The following is a 27,147-nucleotide window of genomic DNA, read 5'->3' on the forward strand; positions in this document are numbered from 1 at the left end:
TGCCGCATTTCCGACTTCAAAAAGTAATTTATTGGCTGTAAAGCGTTTTGGGACATCCTGAGGTTGTACAAGGCATTGTTGAAATGCGAGTCTTTCTTTTCTTTTTGAAGCCCGCGGTTTAAAAGTAAATAAAATGAATTAAGCGTGGCATCAGGAGACTTGCTGGATTGGAGGCACTGGCCCCGATTTCCTCAAAGTTTGCTCAGAACAGCAACAAGAAGAGCGGAGGAAAAGCATGAAGAGAAGCAATAATGATTTGGAGTATTGCTTTCAACAGCACTCAGAATTTTGCTCTGGTGTAGAGAAAGGTGTTTACAAATAGTGAAAACCAGTGTCGTGCCACTTTACAACAACAACAACTTGCATTTATATAGCGCCTTTAAAGTAGGGAGGGAATTCTGGGACTTTGACCCGGAGAAGCTGAGGGAACGGAGACGCATGTCCAAGTCAGGATGGTGTGTGAGATGTGAAGTCGGGCGATGATCAAAGAGGAGCTTGGGTATCACGGAATTTTAATGGGTGGGTGGAGTCCGTGATAGGGGAGAGTGTACATGGGCTGTGGGAGGAGATTAAATGGGTGGGGAGAGTCCATGATAGGGGAGAGTGTACATGGGCTGTGGGAGGAGATTAAATGGGTGGGGAGAGTCCATGATAGGGGAGAGTGTACATGGGCTGTGGGAGGAGATTAAATGGGTGGGAGAGAGTCCATGATAGGGGAGGGTGTACATGGGCTGTGGGAGGAGATTAAATGGGTGGGGAGAGTCCATGATAGGGGAGAGTGTACATGGGCTGTGGGAGGAGATTAAATGGGTGGGTAGAGTCCATGATAGGGGAGAGTGTACATGGGCTGTGGGAGGAGATTAAATGGGTGGGGAGAGTCCATGATAGGGGAGAGTGTACATGGACTGTGGGAGGAGATTAAATGGGTGGGTAGAGTCCATGATAAGGGAGAGTGTACATGGGCTGTGGGAGGAGATTAAATGGGTGGGGAGAGTCCGTGATAGGGGAGAGTGTACATGGGCTGTGGGAGGAGATTAAATGGGTGGGGAGAGTCCATGATAAGGGAGAGTGTACATGGGCTGTGGGAGGAGATTAAATCGGCGGGGGGAGTCCATGATAGGGGAGAGTGTACATGGGCTGTGGGAGGAGATTAAATGGGCGGGGGGAGTCCATGATATGCTTTTCAATGTTCTTTCTGGCAACGCTCTGACTGTTAGTGAATTTTGTTTATGTCAATGTGGAGTGACATTGTGACCTTTCAACTCAGACTATACTCTGCTGCCCAGCAAGGAAACAGAATTTATTTGCATGGATTCCTGCCCTGCAGCAACCTTCTCATCTGTGTTATTTTCTTTATGAGGAGAAAGGAAAAAGCTGTCATTGATTTGGTGTCAACAGGTCTAACATTTTGTTTCTGAAAGATGTTGACACAGAATCGATGACTGGGATGTTGTGGAGTGAGCAGCTTTGTGTGATTCAGTTTGAGCCAAGGGTTCCAACTGCCCCCCAAACTACAAGATGGAGGCAGGCGTCCCTTAAAATAACGTAGTACCGTCTCGACGATATAACTACATCATTGGCTTATGGGCCTTTCCCCTTCTTCATGACTTCAGGAGGTTAGAAGAATTTATTTCCTGCCAAAGAGTTATCAGAATATGGACTGTCTTGTCACAAGTGGCTATTGACGCCCAAGTCAATCATGACATTTAAGCGGGAATTAGATAAATATTTGAACAAAAATATTAAACATCGCAAAGAAAGGACAGGAAAATGGGATTCGAGCAGGTAACTCTCGTGTGCAACTGGTACCGGCATGGGTGAGATGGGCCAAATGGCTCCGTCTGTACTGGCTTTTCTGTAATACTCTCATCAGATATGAGATATGAAGGTCTATGTCCTTACATTTACCAAAAGCCAGTGGTTTCAGTCAAAATAGATGTTTGATGAGTTGAAAAGGTACCAAGTGAATTAAAGCCTCATTATAATGGCTCTAAAGGAAAGAAAGATCGTTCTTGCATTTCTATAGCGCCTTTCACAACCTCGGGACGTCCCAAAGTGCTTCACAGACAAAGAAGTACTTTTGAAGTGCGGTCACTGTTGTAATGTAGGAAACACAGCAGCCAAATTGCACACAGCAAGATCCCACAAACAGCAATGTGATAATGACCAGAGAATCTGCTTTCAGTGATGTTGGTTGAGGGATAAATATTGGCCCCAGGACACCGGGGAGAACTCCCCTGCTCTTCTTTGAAATAGTGCCATGCAATCTTTTACACCCACCTGAGAGGGCAGACAGGACCTTAGTTTAACATCTCATCCAACAGACGGCACCTCTGACAGTACAGCACTCACTCAGTACTGCACTGGGAGTGTCAGCCTCGATTTTGTGCTCAAGTTTTTGGAGTGGGACTTAAACCCACGACCTTTATGACCCTATAAGGGAGAGTATTGTCCACTGAACCACGGCTGACAGTCTGTAGCTAACTGCATCGTCTTGAGGTGATGCTGAGACATACACACAAGGAATATCCTGGGATGAATCCCTGATCTCAGCCACAGAGGAGAAGGACGGGCAGACAGGCGGGCGGATGGGGGATCTTACAATTGGTCTTTGGGCCCCAGGTTATGGAGGGCTAAGACCAGCACACCAGCCAGTGTTTCCCTGCTCCTGATTGCTAATTGGTAACACACGCCAGGAAGTGCATGCACGGCCATCAGCAGGTGAGGACAAGAGCAGGCTCCATTGTGGTGCCTTCCACAGCCAAATAGCCTGCCCGCACTCATTGTGTAGGCTCTCACTGAAAGAAGTGGTCGCCTGCGAAAGGTATCAGAGGGCTTCGAATCATCTCGCCAGCACCCTCAGAAGAGGAGGACAAAGCCAGGGAAAGAACAAATGGCTATAATTTCGGGTGTGGTGGTGTAGTGCTTAAGATACTGGGCTAATGATCCTGAGAAGGTGAGTTCCAATCTTATAATGGCAGTTTGGGAATTTGAATTGAGTTTTTTTTTTCAAAATCTGGAAACGAGAGGCTGTGAACAGTAAAAGTGACTTTGAAGCTGTCAGATTGTCATGAAAACCCAAATACACTTTAGGGAAGGAAACCTGCCGTCCTTACCCAGGTCTGGGCCTCTATGTGACTTCAGTCCCCACACCAACATGGTTGACTCTTAACTGCCCTCTGAAGTGGCCCAGCAAGACACTCAGTTTTAGCAAACCGTTACCAGCGGTTCAAGAAGAAGGCCCGTCATCATCACCTCAAGGGGCAACTAGCCATTATAAGATTAGAACTCACCTTCTCAGGATCATTAGTCCAGTATCATAAATGGTCACCCTATTATAGAAAGGATATGATTAAACTAGAAAGAGTGCAGAAAAGATTTACTAGGATGCTACCGGGACTTGATGGTTTGACTTATAGGGAGAGGTTGGATAGACTGAGACTTTTTTCCCTGGAGAGTAGGAGGTTAAGGGGTGATCTTATAGAAGTCTATAAAATAATGAGGGGCATAGATAAGGTCGATAGTCAAAATCTTTTCCCAAAGGTAGGGGAGTCTATAACGAGGGGGCATAGATTTAAGGTGAGAGGGGAGAGATACAAAAGGGTCCAGAGGGGCAATTTTTTCACTCAAAGGGTGGTGAGTGTCTGGAACGAGCTGCCAGAGGCAGTAGTAGAGGCGGGTACAATTTTGTCTTTTAAAAAGCGTTTGGACAGTTACATGGGTAAGATGGGTATAGAGGGATATGGGCCAAGTGCAGGCAATTGGGACTAGCTTAGTGGTATAAACTGGGCGACATGGACATGTTGGGCCGAAGGGCCTGTTTCCATGTTGTAAACTTCTATGATTCTATGATTCTAGGGGATGGGCGATTAATGCCGGCCTTGCCAGCATCGCTCACATCCTGAGAAAGAATTTTTTTTAAAAAGAATATACATATCTCTCATCAAATTTAATGACCCTGTGAGTACAGGAAAAATTGAGAAGGGAATGAAAGAAAATCTTATCAAATTTTGCAACTGACAGTAATAAACACCAAGATTCAATGAATGATTGAGTTGTTATGTTGATATTGTTTCATTAACTGTTGGAGATAAAGGATATAAAATAAAGGGAGAATTTTTTTAAATTCGTAAGGTCCGCCATCACAACCTGAGGCTTCCCACATAGAAACTTTCGCAGGTCTGGCTAAAATATTAGAAAACATAGGAACATAGGAACAGGAGGAGGCCATTCAGCCCCTCGAGCCTGTTCTGCCATTCAATGAGATCATGGCTGATCTGTATCTTAACTCTATTTACCCGCCTTGGCTCCATATCCCTTAATACCTTTGGCTCGCAAAAATCTATCGATCTAGTTAATAATCTAACAGTGTGGGGACATTTATCTAAGTCTGGCTCATTACTCATTGTTAACTCGAGTCTGGCCTGCCCTCTTGTTGGTTCTGGAACATATTGCTCTGGAAAACTATCTTGAATGCACTCAAGAAATTCACTCCCTTTCTGACTTGAGTTACCCAATCTATAGGAAAATTAAATTCTCCCATTAAAACAACTTTGCTTTTTCTGCAAGCCGCTCTAATCTTTGAATTAATACATTCTGCCACTTCATTGCGGCTATCAAGAGGCCTGACAGCACTCCCATTATAGTTTTAAGTCCTCTTTTTATTACTCAATTCTAACCATTGAGTCTCTGCTGATTGCTTTCCCGCACCTATATCCTCTCTTACTAATGTAATAGAATCTTTAATCGATAAGGTTACCCCTCCTCCTCTTCCAGTTTCCCGATCCTTTCTAAAGACCATATAACCTGGAATATTATGGAATATAGGTCTCAGTAACGGCCACCATGTCATACCCCTGAAACTGCATTTGAGCCTCTAATTCACTCAATTTATCTCTTATACTCCGCGCGTTAGTATATAATGCCTTATTTGGGCAAGAGACCCTAACCTCTCCTCCTGCCCTGACTCTGTCTTTCTCACACCGTTTAACTTATCACATTTCTCATTTGTCACTCCTGCTGAAACGACTTTACTTATTTTAGTGTTCCCTTCACCTGGAGTATCTGTACCACAGTTTGTGACCTGAACACTGCTCTTATCCCTTTTTAAAATTTTTAAACTATCATTTTTACTATTGTTTCTGACTGAGCCCTTTCCCCATTTATTAGTTTAAACAATCAAAAATAAACTTCTAAGTCTTAGCTCATCACGTCCAATCATTGCAGAGTGGCAAAGCAACAAAGCAAATAGAACTTTGAACTCGAAAACTAAAGTCAGGAGAAGTCACACTCCCTCTCCCACCTTAAACACCCGCTCCCACCCCCACCTTAAACACCCGCTCCCTCTCCCACCATAAACACCCACACCCACCCCCACCTTAAACACCCACTCCCCCTCCCACCATAAACACCCACCCCCACCTTAAACACCCACACCCACCCCCACCTTAAACACCCGCTCCCTCTCCCACCTTAAACACCCACACCCACCCCCACCTTAAACACCCACACCCACGCCCACCTTAAACACCCACTCCCTCTCCCACCATAAACACCCGCTCCCTCTCCCACCTTAAACACCCGCTCCCTCTCCCACCTTAAACACCCACTCCCTCCCCCACCATAAACACCCGCTCCCTCTCCCACCATAAACACCCACTCCCTCCCCCACCATAAACACCCGCTCCCTCTCCCACCTTAAACACCCACTCCCTCCCCCACCTTAAACACCCACTCCCTCCCCCACCTTAAACACCCACTCCCTCCCCCACCTTAAACACCCACTCCCTCCCCCACCTTAAACACCCACTCCCTCCCCCACCTTAAACACCCACTCCCTCTCCCACCTTAAACACCCGCTCCCTCCCCCACCTTAAACACCCACTCCCTCTCCCACCTTAAACACCCGCTCCCTCCCCCACCTTAAACACCCACTCCCTCCCCCACCTTAAACACCCACTCCCTCCCCCATCTTAAACATCCACTCCCTCCCCCACCTTAAACACCCACTCCCTCCCCCACCATAAACACCCGCTCCCTCTCCCACCCTAAACACCCACTCCCTCCCCCACCTTAAACACCCACTTCCTCCCCCACCTTAAACATTCTCTCCCTTCACCACCGGCGCACTGTGGCTGCAGTGTGTACCATCCACAGGATGCACTGCAGCAACTCGCCAAGGCTTCTTCGACAGCACCTCCCAAACCCGTGACCTCTACCACCTAGAAGGACGAGAGCAGCAGGTACATGGGAACAACACCACCTGCACGTTCCCCTCCAAGTCACACACCATCCCGACTTGGAAATATATCGCCGTTCCTTCATCGTCGCTGGGTCAAAATCCTGGAACTCCCTTCCTAACAGCACTGTGTGAGAACCTTCACCACACGGACTGCAGCGGTTCAAGAAGGCGGCTCACCACCACCTTCTCAAGGGCAATTAGGGATGGGCAATAAATGCTGGCCTCGCCAGCGACGCCCACAATCCCAGAATGAATAATAAAAAAAAATGTGTACAGGGCTCCTGATCAGACTACACCATGAGCATTTGGTCCTGTTCCGCCCACTGAACCACAAGAGACGGGTTCAAACACTGGATGGCTGAGGTCCTTATAGATCCCTTCTGCAATACCTGACCCCTGAGATGAGCAAAAGCCCAGAGATCAAACCTGGAGCTTTTTGTGATGCGGGTGAGGATTTTACTTCTTGATTGCTGCAACTGTGTACAGATAAGAAGGTCCTTAAGTAAGTGACGTTAACAAGTTGATAAAATTGAGTCCTGTCAACAGATAAGAGGAACGTAGGAATATGAGTGGGCCTCATCGCCCTCCGAGCCTCCTCTGCCATTCCTGTTAGTCGCTGCAGTTCTGTCTTTTTAATCCCAATTCCCTGCCCGTTTTATCATATCCACTTATTGCCCAAGTGAGTGTATAATCTCCCTTTTAAACATTTCAATTGCCTGTAACTCTGTCCTTCTGGGGCTGAGCATTTCATGTTTCCCACAGAGCTTCATGTGGAGAAGTTTCTCCTCAGTTTGCTTTTAACCAGCTCAGCTCGATTTCTAAGATTGCTTCCCTGCTACAGAGGGAAGAGCTGATCTCCATCTACCCCATCAATTCCGTTTATTATTTTAAACACCTCCATCAGATCTCCCCTTAATCACCTCTGCTCCAGAGAATAGGAAAAAAAGAATCTGCAAATTCTCAATCTTTGATGTCCCAAAGCACTTTACAGCAGGTTAAACAGCTTTGAAGTGTCGTCACTGTTGTAATGTAGAGAGACACGGCATCCGATTTTCACACAGCAAAATTGATAACAACCAGATAATCTGTTTTTAGCGATGATGGTTGAGGGATAAATATTGGCCCAGGACACCGAGGAGAACTCCCCTGCTCGTCTTCAAAATAACACCACAGGATCTTTTACACCCACCTGCGAGGGCCTCAGTTTAATATCTCATCTGAAAGACAGCGCAGCACTCCCTCGGGAGTATCAGTTTAGATTTTGTGTACAAGTCTCTGGAGTGGGATTTTGAACCCACAACCTGCTGACACAGGAGGAGAGGGTACTACCCAGTGAGCCACGGCTGATACATTTAATTACCCACCTTTAGACTGTCTCTCATGATAGCTAAGTTCTCCCCCCCACCCCCCCCAATCCCTAGCATGGTTCCGGTTCATCGTAATTGGACTTTCTCCAAGGCAGGTATCTCCTTCCTAAGGTGAGGTGCCAAAACTGAACACGATTCTCCAAATGAGGACTTGAATGGGGAAAAGTGGTTGTCAGCTAAGTACATTCGCTCTCATCTTGCCTTCACCCTGTTTATTGGTGGCCTAATACAGCGATCAAAGAGACCAGTTCCTCAGATGCTACGTGGAGCTGGGTGGGTTGTCTGCTGCTGGTACTGGGTTAGCGGGATGTTGAAGGGAAGGGAATAATGCAGAGCCGGAGAGCGGGGATGTGAGAGCGGGCGATTCTCAATTTTTTACTTGATCATCTTTGGGGATCAGAGGGTACTTATACTGAATTTTCCTTGTGGAGATTAAACAGATGGAGGAGAGTTGAGGGTAAGGCAGGTTTTATACGGGCTTGTGAAAGGAGTGGGTCCTGATGGGCCGAAGGGTCTTTACACATTCCAAGGTCTCTTGTGTTTTCTGAATTGGTGCGAGAAAGTGTAACGTTTGACTTACTGGAGGGCGCCAAAACCCACACTGAATCAGACTCAAGGATCTGGGACACGTCTCAGTGCAGAGGCAAAGACTGCCAGAGGTGATACGATTGAGGTATTCAAAAGAGTTAAAGCTCAGAAGTGTAGAGGCTCCGTCAGGGGTGTTTGTGCTTGCACGACACAACAGAACAAGGGCACTTGGGCTTAAAATCAGGAGTTAAATTCAAGCCGGATGCAAGGAGACATCATTTTATAGAGTGGATAGTTGAAACATAGAAACATAGAAAATAGGAGCAGGAGTAGGCCATTCAGCCCCTCGAGCCTGCTTCGCCATTCAATATGATCATGGCTGATCCTCTATCTCAATGCCATATTCCCACTCTCTCCCCATACCCCTTGATGCCTTTTGTGTCTAGAAATCTATCTAGCTCCTTCTTAAATATATTCAGTGACTTGGCCTCCACAGCCTTCTGTGGTAGAGAATTCCACAGGTTCACCACCCTCTGAGTGAAGAAATTTCTCCTCATCTCAGTGCTAAATGTCCTACCCCGTATCCTGAGACTGTGACCCCTCGTTCTGGACCCCCCCCCAGCCAGGGGAAACATCCTCCCTGCATCCAGTCTGTCTAACCCTGTCAGAATTTTATACGTTTCAATGAGATCCCCTCTCATTCTTCTGACCTCGAGTGAATACAGGCCGATTCGGCCCAATCTCTCCTCATGAGACAGTCCTGCCATCCCAGGAATCGGTCTGGTGAACCTTCGCTGCATTCCCTCTATGGCAAGTATATCCTTTCTTAGGTAAGGAGACCAACACTGCAAGAATTGGAACAACTTACCAAGGAAGGTTGCAGAGGCAAGAGACTAGGGGGTAAAATTGGACCTCGATGTGCCCATTTTATGGGCGTGAAACGGATGAAAGGAGGCCCAATTTCAGAGACAACGTCCAGCGCCCCAAGGACACCTGAATAACATCCGACATTGACATCTTTCCCTTTGAAAAAGGAGGTGATTGAGTTGAAGCCGATTGACAAAATTGATGCAGGTAAATTGTCCAGTATAGTGAAGGGTTCAAATTTCATAGGATCAGGAGGAGGCCATTCAGCACCTCGAGGCTGCTCCGCCATTCAATTAGGTCATGGCTGATCTGTACCTCAACCCCATTTACCCACCTTAGCTCCACAGCTCTTGATATCTTCACCCAACAAAAATTCAGGGGACACAAGTCAAAAAAGAGGAAGTTAGGAGTGAAATGGGGAGTCAGGTGGAACATTTCACCCAAAGGACAGTTGAGTAATGTGACCAGGGAGGATACTGATTCACACAGTGTAAACTGAAAGAAGGGACTTTTGTTCCTAAAGCACCTTGCTACTTCCTCGGCACAGCTCAAAGCACTAAATTGCCAATAATATATTTTTTGAAGTGTAATCTCTGTTGTTAAGTAGACAGCACAATGTGTTTCTGAAGAAATTGAGGGATATGGTGAGAAGGTGGGTCACTGAAGTCTAGATCAATCAAAACAAAATAGCCTTTTAGAAGGAAAGAAACATACAAACAAATAAGGAAAGAAAGAAAGACTTGCATTTATATAGGTTCTTATCATATTGTTCAGAAACATCTGAAATTGTTTCACATACAAAGAATTACTCTGAAGAGCAGTGACTGTGGTTATGTAGGCCAATGCAGCAGCCATTTTGCACACAGCAAGGTCCCTCAAACAAGGAGATGAATGGTCAGTTAATCTGGTTTTGGTGATGTTGGTTGATGGGGAGAGCAGTGGCCAGGAAACTGGGACAATTCCCTGTTCTTTTCATCTTCCTCGAAATTCTGAATTTCTTTACAAATGCCTTTTGAGGTTTATGACCCGCGGAAAACAATAATTCCAACATAGCGGAAAATCGGCCGGTCGTCTGATACCTTGTTATGATGAGTGACACACTGGTCTAAGGATCACAGCTGAGACCGTGGCTGCACAATCCACTCAAAAATCGGATCAATACCAAAAATGAACACTTTCGCCAACTTTATCTACACAGATAAGAGTCAGAATTCTTGAACAGCAATTACTGTTCAATCCTCAATGCAACCATTTATATGTTGAAAGTCTAATGCAGTCTAGAATCTCTTTGGCTAAAAAAAGCTCCTAGCCATTTAGAAATTCCATTATCTTAGCTTTGTGCATCTCATAAAATCATTTGTCGTGTCAAGTCAGACAAGTAAGGACATTTTCAGAACATTGTATAAGATAATGGATGTTACTTAGCTCGCTAATGCTAATACTATTCAAATAACGTAATACTCTCAAAACAATCGGATTGACTAAATAAAGATTCCAAAAGATTCTGTTTGGTGCACATTGTTCACGAAATCATTCAATGTTTAAAAGATTTTCTTCAAAACTTCAAAAGGGTCATTGTGGGATGTGATACTGCTTGGACACTGGGAACGGTCAGGAGGACCACAGTGATCTTCCCTGAGTCAACTATATTCCTACGTTCCTATCCAATCCTAGCCCTGGCCCTCAGATTTCAAGCAGTTGATGGCAAATTGATCAATTCTTTCAACAAGGAGCCGCACAGATACCTGCTTGGAGATGGCATTGTTGGTGATAAGGATCGAAGCAGAGAACAAACACTCCCGAGGGCACAATGTGGCTGCTAGGACCAGGGCAGGAGGAGGAAGGGAGGAGAAAAAGCTGTCCATGGGGGCATGAGGCCAGGATGGAATAGCAGAGATCTGACGATGGATGAATATTCTGGGTTTTGCTTGGTTGACTTTGGGGGAGTAGGGAGTATTTATACAGAACTTTCCCTCGGTAGGTTAATACCATATTAACACTGTAGAACTGCTTCAATTCAGGTCATCCAACTCACTCTGGTATGGTAGCATAGTGGTTATGTTAGTAGACTAATAAATCCAGTAGACTAATAATCTACTGTCAGATGAGAGTTCAAATCATCTACCGCAGCAGCTGAGGAATTTAAATTCAGTTAATTAAATAAAATCTGGAATAAAAAGCTAGTTTTAGTAATGTTGACCATGAAACTACCAGATTGTCATAATAAACCCATCTGGTTCACTAATGTCCTTTAGGGAAGGAAACCTCCTGTCCTTACCCAGTCTGGGCCGAAATGTGACTCCCACACAGCAATGTGATTGGTTCTTAACTGCTCTCTGAAATGGCCTAGCAAGCCACTTAGTTCTACAAAAAGGCGGCTCACTGCCACCTTCTCAAGGGCAATTAGGGATGGGCAATAAATGTTGGCCTCGCCAGTGATGCCCACATCCCATGAATGAATAAAACTCTGTTCATAGCAATCTACCAAATCACAGAAGGAGGCCATTCAGCCCATTGTGTCCGTGCCAGCCGAAAAAGAGCTATTCAGCCTAATCCCACTTTCCAGCTCTTGGTCCGTAGCCCTGTAGGTGCTTTTTACATGAATTGAGGGTTTCTGCCTCTACCACCCTTTCAGGCAGTGAGTTCCAGACCCCCACCACCCTCTGGGTGAATAAATTTCTCCTCAGCTCCTCCTCTAATCCTTCTACCAATCACTTTCAACCTATGCCCCCGGTCACTGACCCCTCTGCTAAGGGAAATAGGCCCTTCCTATCCACTCTATCTAGTCTAGTCATAGTTTTATAGACCTCAATTAAATCTCCCCTCAGCCTCCTTTGTTCCAAAGAAAACAACCCCAGCCTATCCAATCTTTCCCCATAGCTAAAATTCTCCAGCCCTGGCAACATCCTCGTAAATCTCCTCTGTACCCTCTCCAGTGCAATTACATACTTCCTGTAATTTGGTGATCAGAACTGTACACAGTACTCAAGCTGTGGCCTAACCAGTGCTTTATACAGTTCCAGCAAAACCTCCCTGCTCTTATATTCTATGCCTCGGCTAATAAAGGAAAGTATTCCATATGCCTTTTAAACCACCTTATCTATCTGTCCTGCTACCTTCAGGGATCTGTGGACATGCACTCCAAGGTCCCTCACTTCCTCTACACCTCTCAGTATCCTTCCATTTCGTGTGTATTCCCTTGCCTTGTTTGCCCTCCCCAAATGCATTACCTCACACTTCTCTGGATTGAATTCCATTTGCCACTTTTCTGCCCATCTGACCAGTCCATTGATATCTTCCTGCAGTCTACAGCTTTCCTTCCTCACTATCAACCACACGACAAATTTTTGTATCATCTGCAAACTTCTTGATCAAGCCCCCGACATTCAAGTCCAAATCATTAATATATTTTCACAAAAAGCAAGGGACCGAGTACTGAGCCTTGCGGGACCCCACTGGAAACAGCCTTCCAGTCGCAAAAACACCCGTCAACCATTACCCTTTCCTTCCTGCCACTGAGCCAATTTTGGATCCAACTTGCCATTTTCCCTTGGATCCCACGGGCTTTTACTTTTTTGGCCAGGCTGCCATGTGGGACCTTGTCAAAAGCCTTGCTAAAATCCATGTAGATTACATCAAACGTGTTACCCTCATCGATCCTCCTTGTTACCTCCTCAAAAAATTCAATCAAGTTAGTCAGACACAACCTTCCCTTAACAAATCCACACTGACTGTCCTTGATTACTCCGTGCCTTTCTAAATGACAATTTATCCTGTCCCTCAGAACTGATTCCAATAATTTGACCACCACCGAGGTTAGGCTGACTGGCCTATAATTACTCGGTCTCTCCCTTTCTCCCTTTTTAAACAACGGTACAACGTTAGCAGTCCTCCAATCTTCCGGCACCATGCCTGTAGCCAGGGAGGATTGGAAAATGATGGTCAGAACCTCCGCTATTTCCTCCCTTGCTTCTCTTAACAGCCTGGGATACATTTCATCCGGGCCTGGTGATTTATCTACTTTCAAAGATGCTAAACCCCTTAATACTTCCTCTCTCACTATGTTTACCCCATCCAAATATTTCACACTCCTCCTCCTTAACTACAATCACTGCATCGTCCCCCTCTTTTGTGAAGATGAATCATGGACTCTTCCCCACTCGATTAATCTCCTCCCACAGCCTGTGTACACTCTCCCCTATCATGGACTCTCCCCACCCATTTAATCTCCTCCCACAGCCTGTGTACACTCTCCCCTATCATGGACTCTCCCCACCCATTTAATCTCCTCCCACAGCCCATGTACACTCTCCCCTATCATAGACTCTACCCACCCATTTAATCTCCTCCCACAGCCCGTGTACACTCTCCCCTATCATGGACTCTCCCCACCAACTGGATTTGAACCTGATCCAAAAGGTAAAAAGGCAGTCTTGCAACAGACTGTATTTAAGGTTGACGTCAACTAACCTTCTCAACTGGCCCCATCGTCTCTCTTACTCCTTTCAATCCTACTGTCCTCCTCCTTCCACCTGAGTCTCCCAATAAGAACGGCTGGTGTTTGAACGCATTTTGTATGGGTGATACTCAGCAGGTAGCTCCTTAATGCGGCAAATCCCGGTAAATTTACATCTAGGTCGCTCGATATCAGGAGCGGCTGCGGCTGACGACACAGCACCACCGCCAATAATGCACCGACACTGACCTGTGTCGCAGAAATGTCACATGCGTTTGTTTATTAGCCTCCATTCTCCGAGCCCGTGCCAGCGATGAGAAACCTTGTCTCCCTCCGGTGCCTATCAGAGAATGGCGGGTGCCTCACCTTCAGCCTCCCATCCGCAGTCGGAGAGAGACCGGGGCATTTTGAGAAGCAGTCGTTCAGCGACGCGACGCATAAATGTCGTCTTTCGGATGAGATGTTAAACCGAGGCCCTGTCTGCCCTCTCAGGTGGGCATAAAAGATCCCACAGCCACTATTTCGAAGAAGAGCAGGGAGAGCTCTCCCCGGTAACCTGGCCAATATTTATGACTCAAACACCACCACTAAAACTGCTAATCTGGTCATTATCACATTGTTGTTCGTGGGACCTTCCTGTGCGCAAATTGGCTGTCGCGTTTCCTACATTACGACAGTGGCTACATTTCATAAGCGTTTCATTAGCTGTAAAGCTCTTCGGGATGTCCTGAGGTCGTGAAAGGCATGATATAAATGCAAGTTTTCTCTCTGTCTCTTAAATTTTCTGCGACTGTGGCTGTGGCAAGGAAACCTCGCTCAGCCCCGCGGGACTGGGGGAAAGGACTCCGTCATTGCACACATCAAGAGGCTGAGGGATTTATCCCACAATGGTTATAAATAACACACAACTGTGTCAATAATTACAACAACAACTTGCATTTCTATAGTGCTTTTAACATAATAAAATGTCCCAGGAACATAATCAGACAAACGGTCACCGAGCCAAAGACGGAGATATTAGGACAGCTGACCAAAGGCTTGGTCAAAGTGCCAGGTTTTAAGGAGCGTCTTAAAGACGGAGAGGTTTAGGGAGCGAATTCCAGAGATTAGGGCCCAGGCAGCTGAAGGCACGGCCGCCAATGGTGGAGCGAAGGAAGTGAGGGATGGACAAGAGGCCAGAATTGGAGGAGCGCAGAGATCTCGGAGGGGTGTAGGGTTGGAGGAGGTTACAGAGATAGGGAGGGGTGTAGGGTTGGAGGAGGTTACAGAGATAGGGAGGGGTGTAGGGTTGGAGGGGGTTACAGAGATAGAGAGGGGTGTAGGGTTGGAGGAGGTTACAGAGATAGGGAGGGGTGTAGGGTTGGAGGAGGTTACAGAGATAGGGAGGGGTGTAGGGTTGGAGGAGGTTACGGAGACAGACAGTCACGACACTCCACTGACTGAGGTGCAATGAAATCCAAGTATTATCTTTACGCAGTGTCTCTCTCCCCCAAACACTGGGGTAATTGTAACTTTTGCTGATAGTAAACCGGGCAGCATTGTAAGTTACACATCTCTCCTCATTTTCCTTTACATTGAAGGGAAATGAAAGTCGGGAGAGATGTAGAACGGCAGCTGACCGGACATGGCCCGTTTTACACTATCACCAAAAGTTACAATGACCCCCAGCGACCCTCTCTGTTTCAGTTACAAGCAAGTTCCAAAACAGTTAAAAACAATATTACGGTGAAATAAAAAAAATATACTAAATGTTTGATCTTCGAGATGTTTCAACACGCCCACTCTGAGTGGGCGTGCTCTTTCTATGCCCCCGTTTACACACATCCTACACACACACAAAACACATCATAATTTTATCCACTTTCCTCCACTTTCTCAGCATTTAGTTCAATTTCCATGACAATTTTCTGGGCACAATGATATGCACAGGACAAGTGACTCACACAATCACTCATTCGTCTCCCCCAGTTGTAGTTTCAAGGGCGTCCAACCGAGAAAACAGTGTCATTCAGTGTGGGCCAGTGTCATTTCCTGCATGCATACTCTATGAATGGCCTTAAACCGGCCAAGGGGTGACGAGGGGGGGAAGTGGAGTTTGAAAGTGACCGAGGAGAGTTACGAACCTCAACAATTAACGTGTACGGTCACTAACAAAGCAAATAAAAAGCTGCTCCATATCGCTGAATCAGTAGAGTGCAGGTCAGAGAACACGGCACTAGAACCGCACACACTGCACTTCGACGAAAGAAAGAAAGAAAGAAAGAAAGAATGAAAGAATGGAACTTGCATTTCTACAGCGTCTTCCAACACCTCGGGATGTCCCAAAGCACTTTACACCCAATTAAGTGCCTTTTTTTGAGGTGTAGTCACCGTTGCAATGTAGGAAGCGCGGCAGCCAATTTGCGCACAGCAAGATCCCACAGTCAGCAATGTGATAATCTATTGTTTTAGATGTTGGTTGAGGGATGAATATTGGCCCAGGACACCGGGGGGTGAACTCCCCCTGCGCTTCTTCGAAATAATGCCATGGGATTTTTTACGTCCACCTGAGAGGGCAGACGTCTCGGTCTGAAAGACAGCACCTCCGGCAGTACAGCACTCCCTCAGTGCTGCGCTACCATGCCCATTTCTAGTCATCAAGACATAAGAAAAAATAGAATTTGGATCTGAAATAGGCCATTCGGCCCTCGAGCCTGCTCCGCCATTCAATATGATCATGGCTGATCTTCGACCTCAACTCCACTTTCTCGCCCGATCCCCATATCCCTTGATTCCCCTAGAGTCCAAAAATCTATCTATTTCAGCCTTGAATATACTCAATGACTGAGTATCCGCAGCCCTCTGGCATAGAGAATTCCAAAGATTCACAACCCTCTGAGTGAAGAAATTCCTCCTCATCTCAGTCTTAAATGGCCGACCCCTTATCCTGAGACTATGCCCCCTAGTTCTAGACACTCCAGCCAGGGGAAACAACCTCTCAGCATCTACCCTGTCAAGCCCCCTCAGAATCTTATATGTTTCAATGAGATCACCTCTCATTCTTCTAAACTCCAGAGAGTATAGGCCCATCCTACTCCATCTTTCCTCATAGGACAACCCTCTCACCCCAGGAATCAGTCTAGTGAACCTTTGTTGCACCGCCTCTAAGGCAAGTATATCCTTCCTTAGATAAGGAGACCAAAACTGTACAGTGTGGTCTCATCAAAGCCCTGTACAATTGTAGCAAGACTTCCTTACTCTTGTACTCCAACCCCCTTGCAATAAAGGCCAACTTGCCATTTGATTTCCTAATTGCCTGCTGTACCCGCGTGCTAATTTTATGTGTTTCTTGTACAAGGACACCCAAATCTCTCTGAACACCAGCATTTAATAGTTTCTCACCATTTAAAAAATATTCTGTTTTTCTGTTCTTCCTACCAAAGTGAATAACCTCATTATACTCCATCTGCCACCTTCTTGCCCACTCATTTAACCTGTCTATATCCCTTTGCAGACTCTTTGTGTTCTCCTCACAGCTTACTTTTCCATCTAGCATTGTTACATCAGCAAACTTGGATACGTTACACTTGGTCCAAGTCACTAATATAGATTGTAAATAGCTGAGGCCCAAGCACTGATTCTTGCAGCACCCCACTAGTTACAGCCTGCCAACCTGAAAATGACCCGTTTATCCCTACTCTGTTTTCTGCCCGTTAACCAATCCTCTACCCATGCTAATATATTACCCCCAACCCCAGGAGCCCTTATCTTGCATTACAACCTTTTCTATCGCATCTTATCAAATGCCTTTTGAAAATCCAAATATACTACATCTACTGGTTCCCCTTTATCTACCCTGCTAGTTACACCCTCAAAAAAACTCTAATAGATTTGTCAAACACGTTTTAAGGTGGAAAATGGTGGGCGTTGGAAGGTCTAATCTTTCTCGGTCGAAGACCGTGCTGGAAGAGAGCTAATCCCTAGGCTCAGGGGATCCAGTGATGGACCAGAGAAACTTAGGATTTTCACCCTCCAAAGAAGATGACAGGGAATCTTATAGAGGTAAATAAGTTCTCAATAAGTTTAGAAAAGATAGGCCACACGGCGATATGATGAAATGTGACAGTAGTCCAAGGGGGACACAGGCTTAAACTGGTGAGAGGCAAATTTAGAACTTTGTATCAGGAAATTCTTCTGCACACAAAGTGTGATCAAGGCATGGAATATGGTGTTCCGAGGGACAGGAGTGGAGGCAAAGACATTGGAATCATTTAGGAAACAACTGGAATGCAACGACGGGATTTTTCTAGATGGATCAGATTTTGAAGGTGGCAGGACTAGTCCTGAAGGCTGTTGGAAAAGCATGTGGGATCCTAGATTTTATAAATAGAAATTTTCACATCGTTCACCTGACGAAGGAGGAAGCCTCCGAAAGCTTGTGAATTTAAAATAAAATTGCTGGACTATAACTTGGTGTTGTAAAATTGTTTACAATTGTCAACCCCAGTCCATCACCGGCATCTCCACATTATAAATAGAAGCATAGATTACAAAAGTAAGGAAGTTATGCTAAACCTTTATAAAACACTGGTTAGGCCCCAGCTGGAGTATTGTGTTCAGTTCTGGGCAACACACTTTCGCGAAGGATGTGGAGAGGGCGCAGAGGAGATTTATTGACTGATTCCAGGGATGAGGAACCTCAGTTATGTGGAGAGACTGGAGGAGCTGGGATTGTTCTCCTTAGAGCAGAGAAGATTAAGAGGAGATTTGATAGACGTGTTCAAAATCGTGAACAGTTTTGACAGAGTAAACAAGGAGAAACTGTTTCCAGTGGCAGAAGGGTCGGTAACCAGAGGACACAGATTTAAGGTGATCGGCAAAAGAACCAGAGGCGACATGAGGAAAAACTTTTTTACGCAGCAAATTGTTACAATCTGGAATGCGCTGCCTGAAGGGGTGGTTGAAGCAGATTCAATAATAACTTTCAAAAGGGAATTGGATAAATACTTGAAGGGGAAAAATTTGCAGGTCTATGGGGAAAGAGCAGGGGGAGTGGGACTAATTGGATAGCTCTTTCAAAGAGCCAGCACAGGCACGATGGGCTGAATGGCCTCCTTCTGTGCTGTAACATACTATGATACTACGATATTATGATTTCATGCACCCTATAGATGCTGGGATAACCCCATCCCCCCTGACTTACTGTCACTGGACACTGAGAACAGTGGGAATAGTGCTGAGTCCCAGCTCTAGTGACACTCTGGCAGGGGTCACAGGTGAAGTGGAGACAAGTGACAAGTGACCCCTTGGTTGTATTCTGAATGCACAGGGGGCACATGGCGAGGGGCCCCAAACAGACGCCCGCCCGATGCCGTTTACCATTTTTCCTATCTTGCGCCCCTTCCAAAGCCGAATTCTGCACCCCACTGATCTGTGCCATCACAGTATTATTATCTCGACGTTTACGTAGCACCTTCCCGCATCGAAATATCGCAAAGTCCTCAGTGGAATGAATCATTTTGTGAGTCCAGCGACTGTAGCTGCACTGAAGCAACGTCCCGTGCACAAGCCTTGTCATCAAATCGGGCGGTTTTATCAGTGGTGTTGGTAGAGGGAGGAATGCTGGCCCAGGAACAGAGGGACAGGCTTGCATTTATATAGCGCCTTTCAAGACCTCAGGACGTCCCAAAGCGCTTTACACCCAATGAAATACTTTTCAAGTGTAGTCACTGTTGTAATGTAGGGAAACATGACAGCCAATTTGTGCACAGCAAGATCCCACAAACAGCAATGAGATAAATGACCAGATAATCTGTTTTAGTGTCGTTCGTTGAAGGATAAATATTGGTCAGGGCACCGGGGAGAACTCCCCCTGCTCTTCTTCGAAATAGTGGCCATGGGATCTTTTACACCCACCTGAGAGGGCAGACAGGGCCTCGGTTTAATGTCTCATTCGAAAGACGGCACCTCCGACAGTGCAGCGCTCCCTCAGTACCGCACTGGGAGTGTCGTCCTGGATTATGGGCTCAGGTTTCTGGAGTGGGAATTCTCCTCTGGAGAGGAGGAGCAGATGCGATGATTTCATGAGAGTGAAGAAGCGGAGAGGTGGGATAGTGTGTCAGACGGGGGATTTGCAGTTCAGGTGGAAAACGACAGGAAAATTTAGAGGAACAATAACCGTTAATGAAACAGAGAGAGACGAGGAAGGATGGGGGAATTCTAAAGGTGAACGTCTGCCTTTTACAGTCGACATGCGCACAGTGGTTTCAAGCGATTATCAAATCATTAAATCAATCGGACAGAATAAAGAGAAATTTCATTTTAAAAATAAATTGACCCAATAATTTCAAATTCAATAAAATAAAATTGCCTGACAGCTCATTCTCCCTCACTGAAATCTGTTACAAAGCTGTCTTTATATGCCCAATCACTCTCATCCCTTTCCAATTCTCTCTCTCACACACACAGTGCGACAGATTAGATCAGATCATCCCATCTACAACATTACTTACTTCTGCTTCCCAACTCCCTTCACTCACCAGATTCGGGCTCTGCCCACTGAGCTGTCTCGATGGGATAAAGTTTCCCCCAATATCCGGGGCTCCACAAACCTCACCATTTGTGCACGGAGGGACGAGGTGCCCACAAATGGGAGCTACCGAATTTCTAGCCACATGTCTGTGTGAGAGGGTGGGGAGTTGGATGGGGTACAGTGTGTGAGAGAGGGTGGGGAGTTGGATGGGGTACAGTGTGTGTGAGAGGGTGGGGAGTTGGATGGGGTACAGTGTCTGTGTGAGAGGGTGGGGAGTTGGATGGGGTACAGTGTCAGTGTGTGAGAGGGTGGGGAGTTGGATGGGGTACAGTGTGTGTGTGAGGGTGGGGAGTTGGATGGGGTACAGTGTCTGTGTGAGAGGGTGGGGAGTTGGATGGGGTACAGTGTCAGTGTGTGAGAGGGTGGGGAGTTGGATGGGGTACAGTGTGTGTGAGGGTGGGGAGTTGGATGGGGTACAGTGTGTGTGTGAGGGTGGGGAGTTGGATGGGGTACAGTGTGTGTGAGGGTGGGGAGTTGGATGGGGTACAGTGTGTGTGTGAGGGTGGGGAGTTGGATGGGGTACAGTGTGTGTGAGAGGGTGGGGAGTTGGATGGGGTACAGTGTGTGTGTGAGAGGGTGGGGAGTTGGATGGGGTACAGTGTGTGTGAGAGGGTGGGGAGTTGGATGGGGTACAGTGTCTGTGAGAGGGTGGGGAGTTGGATGGGGTACAGTGTGTGTGTGAGAGGGTGGGGAGTTGGATGGGGTACAGTGTGTGTGAGAGGGTGGGGAGTTGGATGGGGTACAGTGTGTGTGTGAGAGGGTGGGGAGTTGGATGGGGTACAGTGTGTGTGTGAGAGGGTGGGGAGTTGGATGGGGTACAGTGTGTGTGTGAGAGGGTGGGGAGTTGGATGGGGTACAGTGTGTGTGTGAGGGTGGGGAGTTGGATGGGGAACAGTGTGTGTGTGAGGGTGGGGAGTTGGATGGGGAACAGTGTGTGTGTGAGAGGGTGGGGAGTTGGATGGGGTACAGTGTGTGTGTGAAGGGTGGGGAGTTGGATGGGGTACAGTGTGTGTGTGAGGGTGGGGAGTTGGATGGGGAACAGTGTGTGTGTGAGAGGGTGGGGAGTTGGATGGGGAACAGTGTGTGTGTGAGAGGGTGGGGAGTTGGATGGGGTACAGTGTGTGTGAGAGGGTGGGGAGTTGGATGGGGTACAGTGTGTGTGTGTGAGAGGGTGGGGAGTTGGATGGGGAACAGTGTGTGTGTGAGAGGGTGGGGAGTTGGATGGGGTACAGTGTGTGTGTGTGAGAGGGTGGGGAGTTGGATGGGGTACAGTGTGTGTGTGAGGGTGGGGAGTTGGATGGGGTACAGTGTGTGTGAGAGGGTGGGGAGTTGGATGGGGTACAGTGTGTGTGTGTGAGAGGGTGGGGAGTTGGATGGGGAACAGTGTGTGTGTGAGAGGGTGGGGAGTTGGATGGGGTACAGTGTGTGTGTGAGAGGGTGGGGAGTTGGATGGGGTACAGTGTGTGTGTGAGAGGGTGGGGAGTTGGATGGGGTACAGTGTGTGTGTGAGAGGGTGGGGAGTTGGATGGGGAACAGTGTGTGTGTGAGAGGGTGGGGAGTTGGATGGGGAACAGTGTGTGTGTGAGGGTGGGGAGTTGGATGGGGAACAGTGTGTGTGTGAGAGGGTGGGGAGTTGGATGGGGAACAGTGTGTGTGTGAGAGGGTGGGGAGTTGGATGGGGTACAGTGTGTGTGTGAGGGTGGGGAGTTGGATGGGGAACAGTGTGTGTGTGAGAGGGTGGGGAGTTGGATGGGGAACAGTGTGTGTGTGAGAGGGTGGGGAGTTGGATGGGGTACAGTGTGTGTGAGAGGGTGGGGAGTTGGATGGGGTACAGTGTGTGTGAGAGGGTGGGGAGTTGGATGGGGTACAGTGTGTGTGTGTGAGAGGGTGGGGAGTTGGATGGGGAACAGTGTGTGTGTGAGAGGGTGGGGAGTTGGATGGGGTACAGTGTGTGTGTGTGAGAGGGTGGGGAGTTGGATGGGGTACAGTGTGTGTGTGAGGGTGGGGAGTTGGATGGGGTACAGTGTGTGTGAGAGGGTGGGGAGTTGGATGGGGTACAGTGTCTGTGTGTGAGGGTGGGGAGTTGGATGGGGTACAGTGTGTGTGTGTGAGAGGGTGGGGAGTTGGATGGGGAACAGTGTGTGTGTGAGAGGGTGGGGAGTTGGATGGGGTACAGTGTGTGTGTGTGAGGGTGGGGAGTTGGATGGGGTACAGTGTGTGTGTGAGAGAGTGGGGAGTTGGATGGGGTACAGTGTGTGTGTGAGGGTGGGGAGTTGGATGGGGTACAGTGTGTGTGTGAGAGAGTGGGGAGTTGGATGGGGAACAGTGTGTGTGTGAGAGGGTGGGGAGTTGGATGGGGAACAGTGTGTGTGTGAGAGAGTGGGGAGTTGGATGGGGTACAGTGTGTGTGTGAGGGTGGGGAGTTGGATGGGGTACAGTGTGTGTGTGAGAGGGTGGGGAGTTGGATGGGGTACAGTGTGTGTGAGAGGGTGGGGGGTTGGATGGGGTACAGTGTGTGTGAGAGGGTGGGGAGTTGGATGGGGTACAGTGTGTGTGTGAAGGGTGGGGAGTTGGATGGGGTACAGTGTGTGTGAGAGGGTGGGGAGTTGGATGGGGTACAGTGTGTGTGTGAGAGAGGGTGGGGAGTTGGATGGGGTACAGTGTGTGTGTGTGAGGGTGGGGAGTTGGATGGGGTACAGTGTGTGTGTGTGAGGGTGGGGAGTTGGATGGGGTACAGTGTGTGTGTGAGGGTGGGGAGTTGGATGGGGTACAGTGTGTGTGAGAGGGTGGGGAGTTGGATGGGGTACAGTGTGTGTGTGTGAGGGTGGGGAGTTGGATGGGGTACAGTGTGTGTGTGAAAGGGTGGGGAGTTGGATGGGGTACAGTGTGTGTGTGAGAGGGTGGGGAGTTGGATGGGGTACAGTGTGTGTGAGGGTGGGGGGTTGGATGGGGTACAGTGTGTGCGTGAGGGTGGGGAGTTGGATGGGGTACAGTGTGTGTGTGAGAGGGTGGGGAGTTGGATGGGGTACAGTGTGTGTGTGAGAGGGTGGGGAGTTGGATGGAGTACAGTGTGTGTGTGAGAGGGTGGGGAGTTGGATGGGGTACAGTGTGTGTGTGTGAGGGTGGGGAGTTGGATGGGGTACAGTGTGTGTGAGAGGGTGGGGAGTTGGATGGGGTACAGTGTGTGTGAGAGGGTGGGGAGTTGGATGGGGTACAGTGTGTGAGAGAGGGTGGGGAGTTGGATGGGGTACAGTGTGTGTGTGTGAGGGTGGGGAGTTGGATGGGGTACAGTGTGTGTGTGAGGGTGGGGAGTTGGATGGGGTACAGTGTGTGTGTGAGAGGGTGGGGAGTTGGATGGGGTACAGTGTGTGTGTGTGAGGGTGGGGAGTTGGATGGGGTACAGTGTCTGTGTGAGAGAGGGTGGGGAGTTGGATGGGATACAGTGTGTGTGAGAGGGTGGGGAGTTGGATGGGGTACAGTGTGTGAGAGAGGGTGGGGAGTTGGATGGGGTACAGTGTGTGTGTGTGAGGGTGGGGAGTTGGATGGGGTACAGTGTCTGTGTGTGAGAGGGTGGGGAGTTGGATGGGGTACAGTGTGTGTGTGTGAGGGTGGGGAGTTGGATGGGGTACAGTGTGTGTGTGTGAGGGTGGGGAGTTGGATGGGGTACAGTGCACTTTGTAAGGAAATGTTACACACAAACACACCCAGAGACGGACACACGTACATGTATACACTCACATACACACCCACACCTACATATGACATGCATATTCACAAACACACCCACACATAAGTATACCTGTATTCACACACACACACCGATGCGTACATATACACATACACACACACACCGACCCACATATACATCCACACACACTAATACCCACACACACCTACCCACATACAGACACTCACACTCACGCACACAAATATGCACACACACATATACATACATATACACACATCCGCAGTGTGCACATTCACAAAATGGACTGCACCTACAGAGTGCATACCGACACAGCTCACACACGCACGGAATGCTTACATAATAACACACCGTACGCCCACACACACAGAACATGCTCACAAACACAGCCAAGATACAGGAAACACAGCACACACAAAGAGCTTACACATGCACACACAGACATGGTCACAGAGACACACACTCACACAGACACACTCACACCAATTCACGTACACAGGGTGTGTGCACACGCACAAATACACTCACGCACACCCCTGTTCTCCGCTTCACGCTCAGTACCTAAAGGCGAGCTGGGAGTGGAGCGGAGAGTCCCACAACCTCGTCTGCACAGTCCGAACACACTGTTATTGTTAACCCTTCAATTACCATCACAGGAGACCACATCGGAGCAGCAGCAACCGGGGGGGGGGGCAAGAATTCATATCTTTATTTGTATTTACCTCCTGAATTACGTGACTGAGGGAGGGAGTCTGATCATACTGGAGGCTCTTCTTGTGATACTTATCCAGAGGAATGATCTATTTTAGGAACTGTTTGCTGCTGATCTGGTTTTGGGAAAACAAGAGTCCTGGGTGCAGGGGGAACCTGAGGGACAGGGTCCAGGGAACCAGAGATTCTGGGATCCAGGGGGAAAGGGAAAAGTCCGGGGTCTGGGGGGGGAGAAGAGTCCGGGGCGGGGGGAGAGACTGACTTGAGAGGCAGGGTCTGGGGGGGAAAGAGTCCAGAGTCCGGAGGGGGGAGTCTGGGATCCAGGGGGTGGGCAGAGTCCAGGGGGAAGAGTCCGAGGTTTCGTGGACAGTCGGGGAGGGGGAAGAGTCCAGGGTCTGGGGTGGAGTTCGGGGGAGGGGGGTGAGTCCCGGGTCTGGGGGTAAGAGTCCAGGGAAGAGTCTGGAGGGGTGGGAACAGTCCAGGGGGAAGAGTCCAGGGAGAAGTCTAGAGTCTGGGGGGGTGGGAAGAGTCTGGGGGCGAAGAATCCAGGGAGAAGTCTGGAGTCGGGGGGGTGGGAAGAGTCCGGGGGGGCGGGGGGAAGAGTCCAGGGTCTGGGGAGGAATAGTCCGGAGGGGAAGAGTCCAGGGTCTGGGGTGGGGGGGGGGGGGGGAAGAGTCCAGAGTCTGCGGGAGGGAAGAGTCCAGAGTCTGCGGGGGGGAAGAGTCCAGGGTCTGGGGGGGGGGATGAGTTCAGGCTTGGGGGTGGGGGGAAGAAAGAGTCCAGGATTGGGGGGGGGAACTCCAGGGTCTGGGGGGGGAGGAGTCCAGGGTCTGCGGGGGGGGGAGGAGTCCAGGGTCTGGGGGGGGGGAGGAGTCCAGGGTCTGGGGGGGGGGAACCCAAGAATCTGGGTTTTTGGATGGAGAGTCTGGAAGTTTCCAAAATGTGAACGTTAAGACCCACGGGTGAAGATGCCATTGAGGTGCTGAGCCTCGCCCAATCCGGGGCAATGACCGCCCGACTCACGGGTCCACGGTTATCCATCTGACGGGGGTGGGAGGGGGGTGGGGAGAGCTGAGGGGAGTGAAATCGCTCTCGGGCGGGAGGGTAACACGGGCGGTTTCAGCGAGACGGGGAATTCGGGCGGGGTGAGAACCGGGCGGCCGATTCGCTATCGCCCGTTTTGCGCTTCTGCCCGAGGTCGATTTGACCCCCAAACCTGAGCTGTAAAAGTCCGATCTGTGAGTGAGGGATCCAGTTTGGTTTTTTTCCGTTTAGTTCCTCCTCCTCCTCCTTCCCCCCCTCTCCCTTCCGAGTCCTGGTGAAACCCAGAGGCGGAATTTGAATGAATTTGTATCAGAACCAAAAAACAAGCCTCAGGTCTCAGCCCACAATCCAACCACCCTGCTCAACTTTGGAAAGCTGCCAATAGAATCACACAGCGCAGAAAGAGGCCATTCGGCCCATCGTGCCTGTGCTGGCTCTTTGAAAGAGCTGTCCAATTAGTCCCACTCCCCCCCCTTTTTTTCCCCCCACAGACCTGCAAATCTCCTCCCCCTTCAAGGGTCAGGCAAAATCCCAAGAAGGGAACGATTGGCGTGTTTTAAGAGCTGGATTCAACAGCTGTAATCCATGCACATCTGCCACTCTTCCCAAACACTCTAATAGTGAGCTGCACCGACTGCACCCTCCGTATCCCCCCCTCCCTCCCTCTCTCTCTTTGTACACGGTTAAGTCCTGGAAGGGCTACACTCGTGCACACTTGTGAACACAGTCGTGCAAAAATGTTTCAGTCCTGGGAGGGCTACACTCGTGCACACTTGTGAACACAGTCGTGCAAAAATGTTTCAGTCCTGGGAGGGCTACACTCGTGCACACTTGTGAACACAGTCGTGCAAAAATGTTTCAGTCCTGGGAGGGCTACACTCGTGCACACTTGTGAACACAGTCGTGCAAAAATGTTTTTACCAAAAACTACAGAGCGTGCAATCTGCTGGAAACGTGTTACTGAAGTCTGGCTACAAGAAGTAGATATTGTGGGTGGGGGGATAATATCGCAGTCTGTGTGACCTACCCCTGGCGGACAGTTTCTTGGTGTTGATGATCTTCGCCGCGTATTCCTGTCCGGTTAAAGTCTTCACACATCTCTTCACAATGGAGAAGGCGCCCCTGAAACCAGCAACCCACACATTGAGATTTTATTCGCGATTCATTTGCAACAGCGCAAAAAAAATAAATAAAACAAAAAAAAAAAAACAGGTGAAAGAGAAAGGCAAAGACTTTGGTTAATGAATTCCAAAGGCTGGCCGATTATTCGTCCCTTACTTTCCCAACTCCTCGTACATCTGGTATTCCTCGCTGAACCGAGTGCATGTTATCGTGGCCATCCTCAGGCTGCTGGATCTTCCTTCCCCGGGCTGCTGCTGCTGCTGCTTCTCTCTCTCTCTCTCTCTGCCTCTTCCTCAAAGGCTCTAGGTTTGGAGGTGGGTCTTGATTGGCAGCTCACTACATGAAAAAATGAGAAAATCCAGCCAGTACAAACCTCACTAGTTGGTGGGATTTTTTCTCCCTTTCCCCAAGCATCATTCTCCTCCCCTCGTCCCCTCCCTCCCCCTCCCTCCCTCCCCGATGTGTTTCCAAGACAACAGTATCGAGAGCTTGACAAAAAAAAAAGCTGCTTTGCCACTTTGAATACTGGCTCCA

General features: G+C 48.5%; 1 protein-coding gene across 1 annotated transcript in view; it reads right to left on the bottom strand.

Annotated features, from left to right (window-relative positions):
- Positions 1-26,889, bottom strand: part of LOC137332272 (calcium/calmodulin-dependent protein kinase type II subunit alpha) — a 203,414-nt gene extending 176,525 nt beyond the window's left edge. Inside the window, exons 1-2 of the mRNA XM_067995978.1 lie at positions 26,770-26,889; positions 26,519-26,613 (exon numbers count right to left, since the gene is read on the bottom strand). Of these exons, the coding sequence (XP_067852079.1) occupies positions 26,519-26,613; positions 26,770-26,831 (157 nt within the window). The 5' untranslated portion in view covers positions 26,832-26,889. The remainder of the gene's footprint in view (positions 1-26,518; positions 26,614-26,769) is intronic.
- Positions 26,890-27,147: the final 258 nt, after the last annotated feature.

Source organism: Heptranchias perlo, chromosome 14, assembly GCF_035084215.1.
Source record: "Heptranchias perlo isolate sHepPer1 chromosome 14, sHepPer1.hap1, whole genome shotgun sequence".
NCBI classification, from domain to species: Eukaryota; Metazoa; Chordata; class Chondrichthyes; order Hexanchiformes; family Hexanchidae; genus Heptranchias; species Heptranchias perlo.